This window comes from Ambystoma mexicanum, chromosome 3q, assembly GCF_040938575.1.
Source record: "Ambystoma mexicanum isolate Mex_15411 chromosome 3q, UKY_AmexF1_1, whole genome shotgun sequence".
NCBI lineage: Eukaryota > Metazoa > Chordata > Amphibia > Caudata > Ambystomatidae > Ambystoma > Ambystoma mexicanum.
This window is the reverse complement of record NC_090926.1, coordinates 23,654,523-23,668,401: the sequence shown is the minus strand read 5'-3', so window position 1 is coordinate 23,668,401 and position 13,879 is coordinate 23,654,523. Positions and strand designations below refer to the sequence as shown.

Here is a 13,879-nt window from a genome sequence, read left to right as displayed (position 1 = left end):
CTACCTACTCTACTGCATGGATAACGCTGAGGTAAATGCTGTCATATCTTTCCTCGCTCTGGGGTAGTTAAATGTTTTTATCATATCACTTTTTCCTCTTATGCTGTATGTATACTCCTGAAGTGTTAAAATATTCCCACCATACTCCTCCTCCCATACAAGACTGAGTGCCTCTCTGCAGCTCTTCTCTGGAATGTCTTTAATATATGTTTATCCTTTCAAAGTCCTGCCCTCTAAGGAACAGTCTCCTGCAATTTCCAGAACTGCACACGATACTTCATTTGTGGTCTCAGGGGCAAGAAATGTTAATACAAATGTAACATGCATAACTCCATACAATACTGCATAAACAATGTACACAACTGTGCACAGTACCCTTGATGTGGTCTGCAATACTGAACACGATGCACATGGTGCGACCTCCATAACTGCGTATCTGCACACAATGCTACAGGAGGGTCCTCCAGAAATAGACACTACTCCAGATTTGTCATCCAGAACTAAAAAACAATGCTGAAGATGTGGCCTTCATGATGGGTCAAGATTCTTCCTCTGTGACTTCCAGAATTAACTATAATGGGGCAGCAGTGACTTATAGAAGTGGACACAATACTTCAGATCTGGTTTGCAGAATGGATACAAACTCCAGATGTGGCCTCCAGAACTCCACACAATACTGCAGATCATTTATAAGGCTCAACATGCTACCAGGAATGCAGTCTAAGATATGACATCTCTATGTGTTTTCAATTATCCTATATGTGGTGCTTGAGTAGTCACTATACATAAACCCACATTCAGTACAGGACAGCAGCCTCCCTATGGACCAAAGAGTCAGAGTGTTGTCATCTATCCCCACCCCGCCCACCCTCCTATTACCTGCTATCCATTCCCAGATGGTGTTGCAGAGAAAAGTGCGGAATTCACTGGTCCGGAACTTCACGACAGAGTCGGGGAACGAGAAGCAAAACATGGTGTAGATCATTTGGCTTAGCACATTGGGAAAATCCTGCAAAAAACACAGGGAAAATCCAAAATAAAGACAATATGACTAAGACCAGCACATTCATTAGCACTCTGGAAAGCTTGTCTGTGTGTATATAGGAGCAGCAATGAAACCTCATATATCTGTAAAACATCTATCGTATGTGTACGGGATCACTGTGGAGATGACTTTCATAGTAGTATAGGAACACTAAGGAAACGTCAGACATATTTCACATGATGCATCAGGCTATGAGAACATATGGAGAAGAAAACAACTGAACATTGTTTTCAAGGTACTTACAATAGCATGCTGTTAACGATTTAAAAATGAATTTCACAAAACTGAATGATATGTGTCAAGGAGCGGACTAGGATTCAGCATACAAAACAGAGGTATGAATTTAAAATGATATTCATTGAGACTAGTTCTGATGCTAGGTTCAAACTAGGGCAAAGAAATAACCCCACAACCCAACACTTGTGATTTCTCTAAGGCTTAGCAAACCCTCTGTATTCCGAAATAGTATGGCCTTTTCTTAGTCCAAAGATCAAGTCTCTGAACCTCGTGCTTCTTCTTCCAGGATGCCTTTCTGGGTGTTGATGTTGCTTACCACAAACTAAAGTAGGACTTAACAAACGAACAGCCTAACCAAACAACACTGTGGGACTTCTAATATTATTCCACAAAGTATTTGGGTTGTACAATCCTCTCTCTGTCTTGGGAGTTTAATGACTCTCTTCTAGTTTCACGGCTTCTGATTAAACTGATTTAGGTCCTCCGAGTCTCATCCTTGACCACTGGGTGGCATCTTCATTGGGGTTTCGGGTCCCCATGCTCCCTACATGCTAGGCACAGGCAACAACCCAAGGTATGGCTTTGCAAGGCCAGGCTAACCAACCAAAGCTTCCACTGGGAGGCTTGCCACTTTTGCTTGGTCTACAAGCCTGAGGTCCTGTTCTTCCTCATGGTCCGAGGGTCAGGACTCTAGCTTCCAACACCATGTGCTCATCTTTCTGCATAATGTGTTGGTACATAGTTATGACCAAGGGGTCCTCCATGTCTCCTCTCCATACCACTGGACTTTTCATTCAATAGCTAATGGACCTCCACATTCCAAAAGTTGTTTGTAACTCCACCATTCTGTAACTATCTGATCAGGCATAAATTGCGGCTCCTCCTTCTCCTTATGTACTTCAGCCACATCTTTGCTATCTCTCCTTCCTCCTTCCCTTCGTTTCTGACCTCCCCTTTATTATTTCTGGTGCCTCCTCCAACCACCTTCCCTTTATGCTTCACCTCCCTTCTACAGATGTTACAACGTCCACCTCTCCCACTTCCTTCTGTCTCGAACTACATTTCTTCCCCCGCCCGCTCATGTTTCTGTCTTTTTTTTTTAAAGAAGGCATTTTATTGAGCACAAATCACAATTATAGGGTACAAGCTAAAAAGACATGATGGGTAAATGCAATTTGGCTTAGATGTCCAACTAACAGTACATTCAGAGCGTTCCATTAAATAACAAGAATAAAGCAACAGTATGAGTTAATTCATATCAGGCCCATTACCTAAAAAAAAGTTAAAGTGTCCATTGTTTTTAGGTCAGACATCAGGACAACACATTTAGGGGAGACACATAGGGAAGACTAGCAAGAGTGGGAATGACGAAATCAGACATATAAGTAATTGAATGAGGTCCACACGTCTTTAGAAACAGTCAAGTATTTCTTTCCTCGCATGCATAATCTTTTTGTTTGCATGCAATAAAGAGCATTTCAATTCAATCCTTGCACTTTGGTTTCTTAGTGGTCTTCCGTTTCTTTCCCTTCTACCACCTTACTCCTTCTGGTGTTCCTGGTTCTCCTCTTCACACCTCCCATCCTTGCTGTTCACTTTCCACCTCTTTCTGAGGTCACACCTCCTCTCGAATCTTCCCCTACTATTGATCTTGCTTACTTCCATCCCTTACTTGCCCCCTTCCCTCCACTCTTTCCACCACTTCCAGCCCCCTCTCCTTCTCCATACCTCGTACTTCCAGCCTCCTTCCTTCTGCTCCACCTCCACATCCTCTTTCTGCTGCTTTGCCACTGCCTCTAAACACCTTCACTCTCAGAGGAAGCCACGCAGCTTATAAAATGGCCACGCCCCGCTACTGGACCTGATCTTGCTTATCTGCGCTTGTGCGTTTATGATTGTTCACCTGCAACGGAGATTGGTTTGGGACTTCTGCAGGCGAGGTTGTATGCACGTGTTATGAGAGTGTACGAGTCTGCATTTCCCTCACCGCCCGGTATATAATCCTGACGCTAGTGGGGTCACATACATTTTATCTTTACTCGCAGAATTTGGCGGCAACACCCTTTTCCTGCAGTCCTAGTGATGCCATGCTCAAACGCACAACTTACCTTGGGCGATAGAGGTTTTGACACATCAAATTGGAGCATGTTTTGAGTACAAAGTCATTGTAAATGTGCAGGTGTCCCGTGTCTGCGAGGGTCTGACTGTACTGGGATTTTCTCTTAAAAGTAGAGAGGCATCCCTTTGGTCCCTGTGACAAGGCCCTGTCAGCGGACAGGGCACTGTGGGGCAAACGCCCTCAAGTCCAACATCACACAGCAGGCAGTGGTACCCCCGCTCCCAGGGCTTCCTCGCCCTGTACACTACAGCGGGGAAGGGGATTTCATAACATATGAAAAGTACCAAGATCCGTCCAACCGTTACAAAAACACATAAGGAATGGAAATATGAAGCCTCTTATTCATGGCTGTACACCCAAGAACTGTGATTACCTACTTAATTAAAGGACCGTGGCAATAACAAATGGAAAGAAGCTATTATTTTTTATAATTATTTTCAAAATACTTGAGGTTTTTATTCATTCAAGTATCGAGATTACTTGTTTGTTAAATAATTTGATAAAGTCAACAATTAATAAATCTGAAAAGCAATTTGATAATCATGTGATGGATAGGACGCACGCGTCCTATCCAGCACATGTGTTTATCAGAAAAAAACAAGCATATATTCATAGCCTGTCTTAAGAAAGCATGCCACAATGTGGAGCATGCTGCGGCTACATGCTGTGATGTAAAGTCTACTTTGTGAAAATGGAGTATTGTACAGGAACTGTTTTCCTGCCAGAAAGGGGGCAGCTGAAAATTTCAGAGTTTTTTGATGGAATCTGAATCAAGGGTGTCTCTACAGAACACCAGCCAGCCACTGCTTAGGGAAGTCTCTGTCTGTACATCAGGTCAGAGATCTGAAGGAAAAAACAGCCATGCCTTAAACAAGGAGAAGTTCTCTCAGGAATTATATTCGGCCAATGAGTAGGGCATGTTTTTTTTAGTATATTTTGATCGATGACATTTTATTCCAATGCATCTTAGTTTCGATTTTCAGACATTTACACATGCAAAATGCATGGTTTGGAGAATGCCATCTTGTGATAATCTAATCTGTTGATTGATCAGCCCAAGTTCAAGTGCTCTGGCGACAATAAATCATAACGCATGCCCCTGTAGCTCACAAAAGCAGACACACAACTCTCAGCTGACGCCCCTCGTCACCATGCCAGTGCATGTTGCATACAGCCATCTTCTGTGCGCATTGTCTTGACATGTCTCCATTGAAATCTCACAGAGTCTCTTTGCTCTATAAATATCAACAACCCCTTTCTGGTCAGATAAATGTATTCTGCCTTCGTGTCCGTCCATTTAATTCTGGGCCTCCAAGACTCCTCTTTTCTATGTTCAGCTACCAACAGTGACTCACACAACACAAAAGTGTACTTACACTAGTACTAATGACTTTTCTCAACAACAAGCGCTTTGATTTTCTATATTTTCTTACACAATTGACAAAGGTGTTTGCTAAACCAGATATAAATAGTATTCTTTAAGCAGTAGGTTGTTCCATGTGCAAATGATTACTTTCCATCTTTGGGCCTATTGCTGTTGTGTTTGCACATTTATAACACGACTGTGATCTCTTCTCACTTTTCTTCTAAATACCGTTTCAAAATGAACCCTCAATGCATGCTTTTATTTAAAAACCTAAACATTACTTTTTTTTCCCACTGCAGTGTCTTTTCTCCAACTTCAATCCGCCAACATTATGGCCGGTATTCAGGGGTTCCTATATAAACCGGAGTACACAGATGAGGAAATGCATGAGACGGAGAGACAGCAAAAACATGATCAAGTGAATGAAAGCAATGACGATTGTTCGCAAGATCCTCTTCCTTGTCACAGGGAAGACGTTTCCACTTGGTGTACATGCCTTTGATGTGAATTAATGGTCCCATTGGTCGAGAACACTGGGTGCCGAGAAAACTCTGAATGCTTGGCCTCCATAGCCGAAGATGAACTTTCACCACTATGCATGACCCAGAAGCGAGGCGTGTGGGCAGCCTGCCGTACACGACCGGTGTAGAGAATGATGATGGTGCTGATACACAAACCTATTGCAACCGTTTGCCCTTGTGTTCCTAGCAATGAGTAAGTATTATGCCAATCCCTTTTAACTACACCCACCTTGCACTATTGCCTTCTATGTTGGTTTACAATTATAATGCGATTGTATGGGTTTACTATATGTAGATGAATATATATATAGATATATATCGAAGTAGGAAAGTCCATTTGAGCCAAGTCACACATTCCACAGTGCCACCTAGTAGCCATTGCTGGAAGTTCACCTTCAGTTCTGAGTCACAACAGCAAGGCATTACTGTTTAGGATGCCGCTCATGCGGGTAGTCCTCTTTTTACCTCTTTAGTGGGAGGTTCTTCGCCTCACTTGCAGCTTCTACGGCAATATATCTGCCATTGGACTCACCCGCGCTGGTTGTTGAGGTGAGGTTTTCCTTTTAAGGATCACCACTTTAAAGCCTCTGAAGCGCTATTAATTGTATTTCATTATAAATGTCTAGCATCTTTAGGTGTTTGTTTTTATTATTGGTCACAGAAGTGTTTTAACTACTTTCCACATTGATAACTGTTATTACTGTGTAGGACGCCGCCCGTGTGCGTAGTCCTCTTTTTACCTCTTTAGTGGGTGGTTCTTCGCCTCACTTGCAGCTTCTACGGCAATATATGTGTCGTTGGACTCGCCGGTGGAGCGGACTGGCGCAGCGGACGGGCGCAGCAAGGACGCCGTCAGCGTGCCAAAGGCGTGCTTAATGCAAGCCCCTCTGTGCCTGTCCATGCACGGAACGGGCAAGACCTTGATGTAGTTAAAGGTAAGCCCTGTGAAGTAAAGGGTCCAGAGCGCAGAGTACTGCTGCCTTTGGCCCCTCTTAATACTAAATGGCCTAGGGGCTTTGTTAGGTCCTCTATTACTGCTAAACTTCCGCTAGCAGTAAGTCTGCAGTGTGGCATACTTAATACCCACTCACTGGTGGCACACTCTATGGAGTGTCACAATTTAGTGTTGAACTATCAGCCTGACTTTATGTTTCTGACTGAGACCTGGCTGTGTGATACATCCGGTCCCTCTATCGTTCCGGCCCTCCCTCCCAACTATGAGCTGGCATATGTTGATCGCAAGGCAACCCACCCAGGTGGTGGGGTGGCCAATATGTATAAAGACAAATACGGGGTTGAGTGCACTTTACCCAAGCACTCTCTTAAGATGGAGTGTCTTTTGGCCCGGATCTCCTCCTCCCCTACTTCGACACTCACTGTTTTGGTGATTTACCGGCCTCTGGGTGTCGACAGCTTGTTTTGTCTTGAATTCCTGGCGTTAGTGCTGGAGCTCCAGACGACCTACTATTGACGGCCTATTGATAGTTGGTGATTTTAACCTGCCTGCTAATCCAGCTACTGGTGGGCACGTAGGCAATTCTCTGGCCCTTATGTCAGATCTTGGGCTCCCCCAGTTGGTTTTAGAGCCGGCTCACCAACTGGGAAATATCCTGGACTTTATCTGTGCCCCTAGATTATCTACTACCCTTTCTCCTCCCAGTCCGGTTGTATGGTCTCACCATTTTCTGGTGCCTTTTTCTATTCTCCATGAGGCCTCAACCCCATCCCCTTGTAAACCAGCTATTCTTAAACATAGCTGGCACAGGGTGCCTACCTACGAGTTAATTGCCTCCATTCAATCACAGTGTGATCGGGACGGTTCCTGTTCCCTGGCTACACTGGAGGCGGCATTTACAGCAACTGCTAACCTGCTGCCCCCCCCCCCCCCTTAGACTATGTAAACAGTAAAGTCACTCCTCTGAGCCCTGGTTGTCGGATGAACTCAGGGCTGGAAAACGTTGTTGTAGACAAGCGGAGAGGAAATGGCGTGTTAGCTTCTCCACTGAAGCAAAGTCTGTCCATCGCCAATCTTTGACAGCTCACCACAAAGCAATCATTAACACTAAAAAGTTTTCTTTAGCCACAAGGTGGAAGCTGCTGTTAACCAGCCGAAGGCCCCGTTTGAATTGGTCCAGTCTCCATCTACCACGGCTAAGGCGGGACCGCAGGTACTGCCCTCACAGGATGTAAGTGACTCGCTATCCTAATTTTTCTATACTAAAATCATGACCGTTCGTGACAACATTTCTAGTGGGGCTAGCCTTCTGGGTGCTGTGCCCGATGTGCTTCCTTCCCCTAACTCGATTTGGTCCACTTTTCCTACCTTTTCTGATTTAGATATACTAGAAGCTATTCATCATCTTAAATCAGCCTCCCCGGCGGATGCCATCCCTTGGGCCCTCCTGAAAGAGATTTCGGGTGATTTGATCCCCCAAATTACTGCTGCAGTTAACGCCTCATTTGCTGATGAGGTCATTCCTGCTACTTTAAAGCACGCTCTGGTGACCCCTTTGTTAAAAAAACCTTCTTTGGACCCTGAGGTGCTTGCTAATTTTCGGCCTATTTCCCTCCTACCCTTCTTGATGAAGATGCTAGAGGCGTTGGTGGCCCCTTTCATCTCCACTTTCTTGGAATCCTCTGTTTTTTGTTTACTCGTTCCAATCTGGTTATCGGCCTGGAAGGGGCACAGAATCAGTCCTGAACTCTGTGCTGGATGACCTTGCCCGTCTGGTTGATCGGGTGGTGTCGGAGCAGTCCTGCTGTTAGATCTGTCGGCTGCTTTCAACACGGTTGACCATCTCACCCTGATCTCCCGTCTCTCTGCAGCGGGTCTCTCTGGCCAAGTTCTAGGATGGCTCACAGCCTTCCTGACCGATCTTTCTCAGTCAGTTTCCCAGCCTCCTTTTCGCTCTAAGCCTGTACTACTCTCCTGCAGAGTCCCTCAGCGATCTGCTCTTTCTCCCATTTTATTTAACATTTATATTAGGTTTCTTTTGTGCCTCATTTTGTCCCACAGGTTTTGATGCCATTACTATGCCGATGACATGAAACTTCTTGTCTGCCTGGATCTTACCAGATCTGATATGATGGCTCGGCTTATGAGGTGTCTGGAGGAGTTGGGCTCTTGGTTAAAGTTAAACGGTAGTAAGACCAAGGTGTTGGTCGCTGGCAGCACTTCTCTTCTTTTCTGGACCACTGATTTTTGGCCTCCATCTCTTGGCCCTTTCCCCCTGCCATCACTTTCTGTGGGTCAAACTCACTTTTTCTCTCTCCATGGATGAACAGATGGCTGCTGTTTGCAAGACCGGCCACCTCAAGCTGCGTATTCTGCGGAAAGTTCTTCAGTTTATTCCCACTAATTGTCAAGCTGTGCTTGTTTTGAGTGCTGTTGATTACTGCAACTCACTCTACCTAGCTCAGCCTCGTTCTCTTATCAATCGACAGCTAGAGCCATTCCTCATCCTCCTTTTGGAGCCCATATGTCCCCTCTTTTGAGACAGCTTCATTGGTTACCTGTCGAAAAAACAGATTTTTTTCAAATCCATGTGTATCGTTCATCGTGCTTTCTATGGATTGGGGGCAGAATATTTACAGGCTAGGTTTTTGCGCTATGCGCCTGCCGGTGTATTCGATCCCAGTCCGCCCTCCAAGTCTCTGTTCCTCGTATCAGACTGTCCCGCATGGGTGGACGTGCCCTTTTGGTGGCCGCCGCTAAGGCTTGGAATTCTCTGCCTTTCTCTCTCCGGGCAACGGTTGCCCATCTTATCTTCCGTCAGTCATTGAAAACTTTCTTATTCTAAATGTTATGGGTAATACTGTTATTGTGCTTTCTGCGCCAAGTGTGCTTAATAAATATACGTAACATAACATTACATTGTGGGTATGCAAATTGGCCCAAATGCAAACCCTTTCCTCCAGGAAATTGCCTTTACCTAAGAGGGCATTGCTACTTTATAGTTAGCCGAATCAACCCAAGATAGACATTGCAAGACTGCCAGGACAACTACATACCTGGTTTCACCCTTATTAGGGATCATCAGTGCAGTATAGTCCTGACAGCCTTGTGGTTGGAGCATTTGGCCATGTTTCACAACACCAAGAAAGCTATGGTAGGTTTAAAAAGCTTTGAAAAAAATCCTTTTAACTGAAAAAAAAAAACTAGCAACAAAATGAAAGGGCAATCCGTTGCACGCAACAAATTTCCATACACGCCCACTTTTCAAAGGTTTTGTATTTTTTTGTTTATTTATTGTGTCATTTGTTTAAACATTAAAACCTTTACACAACATATATTCCATATATCCACAGACAAAAGTAACAAAATATAAAATTCTATTCAAACTGCATTAATACAATAACTCTAAAATTCCTAAATGGTTACCAAATTAACTCTGGATAAAAATTGAATCGAGGCGTTACATAGTGCAAACAAAGTAGTATCAAACTATTATTCCCATAATGCTTCCCATGGGTCAAATCGCATGTCTTCCACAAACTTCTCAAAACAAATATTCAGAAGATTTCCTAGCACTTCACACTCTAACAACAGATGTCTAACAGATTTGATTTTAGTCATACAGTAATGGCAAAAGAGACTCTCGCACCCCTGGCGTTTCCAAACATTGAACATTTCTCTTGTTGGCAAAATATCAAATCGAAGCTTCAGGATCGAACCTGCAAATTGACAAAATGGGTATCTGATTTGGTAGTGCACCATATTTCTGTGTTTATTGATATTGTTGTATATCTAAACTATGACACTTGAATACTTATGTATAGTTAGTTATTGTAAATTTATTAAAACAAGTGTATTTTTTATTGTAATTATTTTTGGCACAATTATGCTTGTGTATATATTTTGAGTTTGTTATTATGTAGTCATATTGTATGACAGAAATATTTAACACGTTCTTTTAACATATTGTAGATTTTAATTTAATGTACTATTGAATGATTTTAGATTCTATACAATTACTTGTTTTCATGTGTGCAACTGATATAATTGTGCGGGAATATTGTATGCTGTTAAGTGTGTGCGTGAGTTAAGGTGATGATATTTGATTTTAATATATTATTTTTGTGTTTATTGATATTGTTGTATATGTAAACTATGACACGTGAATGCTTATGTATAGTTTGTTATTGTAAATGCATTAAAACAAATATTTTGTGTATTTTTTATTGTAATTATTTTTGGCGCAATTATGCTAGTGTATATATTTTAAGTTTGTTATTCCAATATGACAGACATATTTAATACATTCTTTTAACATATTGTAGATTTTAATTTAATGTACTATTGAATGATTTTAGATTCTATACAATTACTTGTTTTCATGTGTGAAACTGATATAATTGTGTGGGAATATTGTATGCTGTTAAGTGTGTGGGTGAGTAAAGGAGATATTTGATTTTGATATATTATTTTTGTAAATGTATTAATAACGTTTTTTATGTTGTTACATTAACGTCATTATTTTGGATGATTGTAGACTTTACGTTTTTTATTGTTTAACCTTAAATCTTGTGGAGAAAAAAAATGGGCCAAATGATTTCAATTTTTATTTTACAGTTACATATTTATTGATTTTGATTGTTGTAATACTAGCATGTTTTGTAAGAGCATGTAGCATAACTGTGTGTATGGCATAAGAGCATGTTGCACAACAGCACATAGCATAAGTCAATGTGTTGTAAGAGCATGTGTAGTAAGATTGTGTGTAGCGTGGGTTGTAGTTGCATGTGTTTAAGGAGCACCTATTGTAGGAGCGTGTTTTGAAGGAGTGTGTGTTTCAGGAGCATAACAGTGTGTGTTATAAGAGTGTGTGCAGTCATATGGCGTGTTATGAGAGCATGTCCATAGGAGCATGTGTCGTACATCCACGTGTTGTAGATGCACGTGTTGTAGCTGCATGCCTTGTAGGTGCAAGTATGATATGTGTACATGTTAGAGGAGCATGTGTTGTAGGCGGGTGTGCTTTAGGAGTATGTGTCATAACAGTGCGTGTTATAAGAGTGAGTGTAGTCAAATGGCATGTTATGGAAGCATGTGTTGAGGATTATTTGATCCCCATTAGTGCAGGGAGGTCTGGTCTTTGTAGTTGCCAGGTGCTGAGAACAGATACTCCCCCATTACTGTAGTAGCAGAACCTCGGTGGGAGGTACTGGGGGGGTGTTAAGACTGATAGTGCAGTATTCCTAAGTGGGTTGGAGCATCCCTGGTGCTGCCCTTCTGTAGTCCGGATCTCCCAAAAACAAATGCACCACACAAGTTGAAGGGCGCACTCCAGTTCGCAGTATACCTGGCAACTCAGGTAGTGTTCTTCTTCAACCGCTTTCAAGCCTCATGCTCTCTTCGGGAAGGCAGTCCCAGGTGTTGATTATTTCATCCCCCATCCCCCATCAGTGCAGTGAGTTCTGGTCTTTGTAGTTGCCAAGTGCTGAGAACAGACACGTCTCCATTACTGAAGTAGCAGAACCTCAGTGGGGCGGGCGGGAGAAAACTGACAGTGCAGCATTCCTAAGTGGGGTGGAGTTTGTGTTATTTGTGTTAATATACACAATGTAAATATCACAAATGTGCGTGTAGGATTTTAACATAAAACGTACTTCTATTCTGCTCATGCATTGCATGCCTCCTAAAGTGTACATTTTCATATGAAAAGTATACATTTTCATATGAAAAGTATACATTTTCATATGAAAAGTGTGCATTTATTCCAGGACTTTAAAACTGACATGAAAGTCAGCTGTCACTTGCCTTTGATGAGTTTATAGAAGTTATTGTGTGATGTATGAACTATAATACTCATACTCTCTGCATACGCGATTACAGCACATGTTGTAGGCGCCTTTGTGGTAGGAGTATGTGTTGCAAGAATGTGTGTTGTTGGAGCGCATGTTTTAGGAGCATGGGTCAGTGTCATAGGAGCGTGTGTGTGTGAAACCTCACTTGCCTTCCAAGTACTCTATTTTCCTCAGGAAAGGTTTTCCATTCACAAAGCAGGCAGTCTTGAGCAATCCTGAGTGTACATATCTAATGCTCAAGGGACTGCAAGGTCAATTGGTCACACTAATTATGATACATGGCCCTAATGAAAATCAAGAATCATTTTTATACCAGCCTTATCCAGATTTTAGGCTCCTTTGTGGAGGGGGAAATAATATTGGGAGGTGATTTCAACTGTGTATTGGACCCAGCGATAGATAAACACTCCCTCCATCCTCAGGTGATAAAAGAACTTTCAGGCAGAAACTCAAATACTGAGGGACTTTTCCATAATTGAGGCTTGGAGATTTTTCCACCAAAGGTATAGCGCAGTGGTCTGCAACCCGCGGCTCTCCAGATGTTTTGGACTACAACTCCTGTGATTCATTACCATTGATTATGCTGGCTAGGGTTAATCGAAGTTGCAGTCCAAACATTTGGGGAGATAAAGTTTGCAGAACCCTGGTATAGAGAATATAGCCATTATTCATCTGCCCAGTTTAGATATGTTTTCAATCTCTAAGAATATGATTCCTAAAACAATAGACATTTCTATTGGCTCAAGAGTCCTAACTGAGCATGCATGACTTTAGGCCACCGCCCACCCTTTACCCGCAAAACAGGGAAATTTAATAATGGTCCCCCAAGGGATCCCGCAACATGCCGACACATAAGTGAGACTCTGGAGAATGACTTCCTGGAGAATTATCTTGCGAACATAGACCAGGGAGTATTATAGGACGCTAGAAAGTTAGTTTAAGAGTCATAAGCAAAATGGCTGCATTTGTTGTAGCTCACAAACAGGGAAGAGGAGGTATTTTCTGTACAAGGTAGACCAAGCAGAAGGTTTTCTGTAAAGTCTGAGAGAATTGAAACTAGCAAGGAATACTTTAGAAGCTCATTTGCTGGAAAAAACAGCTCAAGCCTTGACACACGGTAAGCAAGTTTATTATGTGAAAGGTAACAATGCCAGTAGGTTCTTACTGTGAAAATGCTCAATCTCTCAGCTAGACATTTCATCACTAGTCTCAAAAATGAACAAAATATTATGATCACTTCAGAAGAGGGGAATAAAACCATTCTAGATAACTACTTTTGTAATCTATTCTATGAATCATCGGTGTGCCTCAGTAGTGTGGAAGCCTACTTCACATCGTTTGATCTCACCATAATTATGCAATCTGAGAGGGAGGCCTTGCAAGGTCCAATTACGAAGGAAGAAATAGAATTAACTATATCAAACTTGCCGGGATCCTAGGCTTTGGGCCCAGATGGCTTCTCTAACTGTTTTAACAAAACTTTCAAATCCATATTAATTCTTAGGCTCCTAAACTTGTTTAACTCATTTCTCGACCCTGGAATGGTAACTAAATCCATGGCAGAATACGCCACAGTCATTAATGAAACCGGTCCACATGATGCCAATATTCTAGCGCTACAAAGAATATCCATGGGCCAACAAACCGGATGGGATTTACAGGAGTAATCAAGGGCGTTAAAATTGCCCTTATTCCTAGACAACTATATTTATTCAGGGCTTTACGAATCCCCATTCCATATAAAACAATCAACGCTTACAAGGTACAATCTTTAAATTCATGTA

At 42.4% G+C, this 13,879-nt stretch overlaps 1 protein-coding gene across 1 annotated transcript in view; it reads right to left on the bottom strand.

Moving 5' to 3' along the window:
- FAM227A (family with sequence similarity 227 member A) overlaps positions 1 to 13,879 on the bottom strand; it is a 450,054-nt gene that overhangs the window by 201,285 nt on the left and 234,890 nt on the right. Inside the window, exon 9 of the mRNA XM_069652969.1 lies at positions 880 to 1,009. Coding sequence (XP_069509070.1) covers positions 880 to 1,009 — 130 coding nt within the window. The remainder of the gene's footprint in view (positions 1 to 879; positions 1,010 to 13,879) is intronic.